General features: G+C 28.2%; 1 protein-coding gene and 1 long non-coding RNA gene across 2 annotated transcripts in view; both read right to left on the reverse strand.

The window, feature by feature from the left end:
- On the reverse strand, positions 276 to 2,480 carry LOC110268540. Its single transcript, XR_002356629.1, has 2 exons — positions 2,408 to 2,480; positions 276 to 489 (listed from the first exon to the last, which is right to left on the reverse strand). It is a non-coding gene; the product is annotated as an uncharacterized LOC110268540 (long non-coding RNA).
- Positions 1,858 to 2,480, reverse strand: part of LOC107624491 — a 1,762-nt gene continuing 1,139 nt past the window's right edge. The window contains exon 4 of the mRNA XM_021114871.1: positions 1,858 to 2,480. Within this exon, the coding sequence (XP_020970530.1) occupies positions 2,476 to 2,480 (5 nt within the window). The 3' untranslated portion in view covers positions 1,858 to 2,475.

Below are 2,480 nucleotides of genomic sequence, written 5' to 3' on the forward strand. Positions count from 1 at the left end.
ATATAAATCACTATAAAATTTATGTATATAGATTATAGAAAACGTACATCATAATCGTATACCTATTGAATGCTAACACGTGGCATCCATAGAATAAGAAAGACCAATAATAATCGTGTCCACTTATATGAAAACTTGATCATGTAATACCTAGAGAGCTAGAAAGATTTATAGCATACATAAGTCTCATTTGGTGATTTCTTGTGTTGGTGATTAAGCAGGCAAGCACTATCATAGAGATAGAGACCTTATTATTAGAAAATAAAATATATAAATAAGAAATAAAAGTAAGTAATTAATTAACCAGTAATGTGTTGTTCTGGAAATTGAATATGCAAAAAGGACAGTATGTTACCTTTGGAACACATAAGTTGGGGCACTACATGGTCCTGAGCTATGCATATATACACCAAATTTCATCATCCGTAGTGGGGATCACCTATAATTTTGGTCGCCTATCAACTAAGCTATAGATACGCTTCTTCATTTCTGGCCACACATCCATACATACATATTGTTCTAGCGTTAGTAATATTTTTCAGAAGTATAGCTTGTTAACGATGTGGTTTGTCGTCTTAAACTATTCTCATAGAGTACATAGTCAAAAAGAAATGGTAACTCCGAACTATAATTCTATTGGAGATTGTTTTTTGTCAGAAACTCTTTAATGATTGTGGTCGAAGTTGAATTGAAAATAAGTAGAAGTGTACTTCTATAAGGCACTTCAATGATCAAATCAGTAATAAGTGTTTAAGAAGTATAATAATTTTATAAATATAAAATATTAAAAATAAGAACATAAAAAAATAACAAAAATATGATTTTTGGTCATTAAGTCAACAATAATTATTAATAAAATTGTTGATGATAAGCTAAAAATAAATACACAATTAAAATTGAGTTATAACTTATATTAAGTAATGGATTTTGCCATTGAACTATAACTCAAATGACATAGTCTCTTCATACTCATTTAGAGGTTGCGGATTTGAGTGATATCTTGTCAATAATAATAAGAGAAAATGACAAATCGATCTCTGATTTTTTGGTCCGCGGCATTTAAGTTTCCGAGGATTTAAAAATACATTTAAATCTATAACCTCTTTAAATTTAAGAAGTATAATAATTTTATAAATATAAAATATTAAAAATAAGAACATAAAAAAATAACAAAGGTATGATTTTTGGTCATTAAGTCAACAATAATTATTAATAAAATTGTTGATGATAAGCTAAAAATAAATACACAATTAAAATTGAGTTATAACTTATATTAAGTAATGGATTTTGCCATTGAACTATAACTCAAATGACATAGTCTCTTCATACTCATTTAGAGGTTGCGGATTTGAGTGATATCTTGTCAATAATAATAAGAGAAAATGACAAATCGATCTCTGATTTTTTGGTCCGCGGCATTTAAGTTTCCGAGGATTTAAAAATACATTTAAATCTATAACCTCTTTAAAATTTGGACACATCCATCCCTGGGTCTAATTTGTCCTATTTTAAAAACTCTTCCACATATGCATCCGTATCAATCAAGTCAGTACAACGAGAGCACATTTAATTTTTTTTGTTGAGTCTAACAGACCCAAGTGAACATGAAGGATCGATATGTCCAAGTTTTAAAAAGGTTAGAAATTTAAATGTATTTTCAAATTCTCGAAAATTTAAATGTCCACGAATCAAAATGTCAAAGATTTATTTGTCATAAGATTTATTTTTGTAATGAAATTCAATAAAAAGTTGATATTCTTATTAACTACCTTGAAAACATAGTAACTGAATGGCTGAAGCATACATTTTAATTGGATAAATAACCAACTCAATCTACGTAGGTTAGGTAGATCAATATAATGTTTAGAAAATATTTTTAGAATGATATATTTTTCCACAAATACATTACCATTACACACATTACATACATCAAATATGAAATTTGAACAATTTGAGCAGCAAAGTCATCAATTTTAATTTCTATATACTATATCAATCTTTGTTATGTGTTATCATTGTATATACTTTTTAAGCCATGTTCTTATAATTGGGGTCTAATCCTCCAACAATACATGATGAAGCTATAAATGTGAGAAGCAGAAACAATTAATAGCAGGAGGAACCTTTCCTGTTTTTCTGATTTTATTAGCTTTTTCTGTGGCTCTAGATAACTCTTTCCTTCTTTTATCTTCCAATTGTGTTAAAGCACCTTGTGCTACCTTATCTATGCTTGCTATCTTATTATTATAATGTTGTGTTGTCACTATTCTTCTTTTCTCCAATTCATTCTGTACCACCATAACCAATTAATTATATGATGATATTTTCATGACAAGTATTACATGATACCGAAAAATATAACTAGCTAGAATAATAATATGATAAACTCATCATAATTGAGACAAACCTTCTTCTTTTCCATATGCATTTTGGCATGAATCTTTTTCTCTCTTTCCCAAGAAAGGATTTGGGACTTTATC

The sequence above is a fragment of the Arachis ipaensis genome, chromosome B10 (genome assembly GCF_000816755.2).
Source record: "Arachis ipaensis cultivar K30076 chromosome B10, Araip1.1, whole genome shotgun sequence".
NCBI lineage: Eukaryota > Viridiplantae > Streptophyta > Magnoliopsida > Fabales > Fabaceae > Arachis > Arachis ipaensis.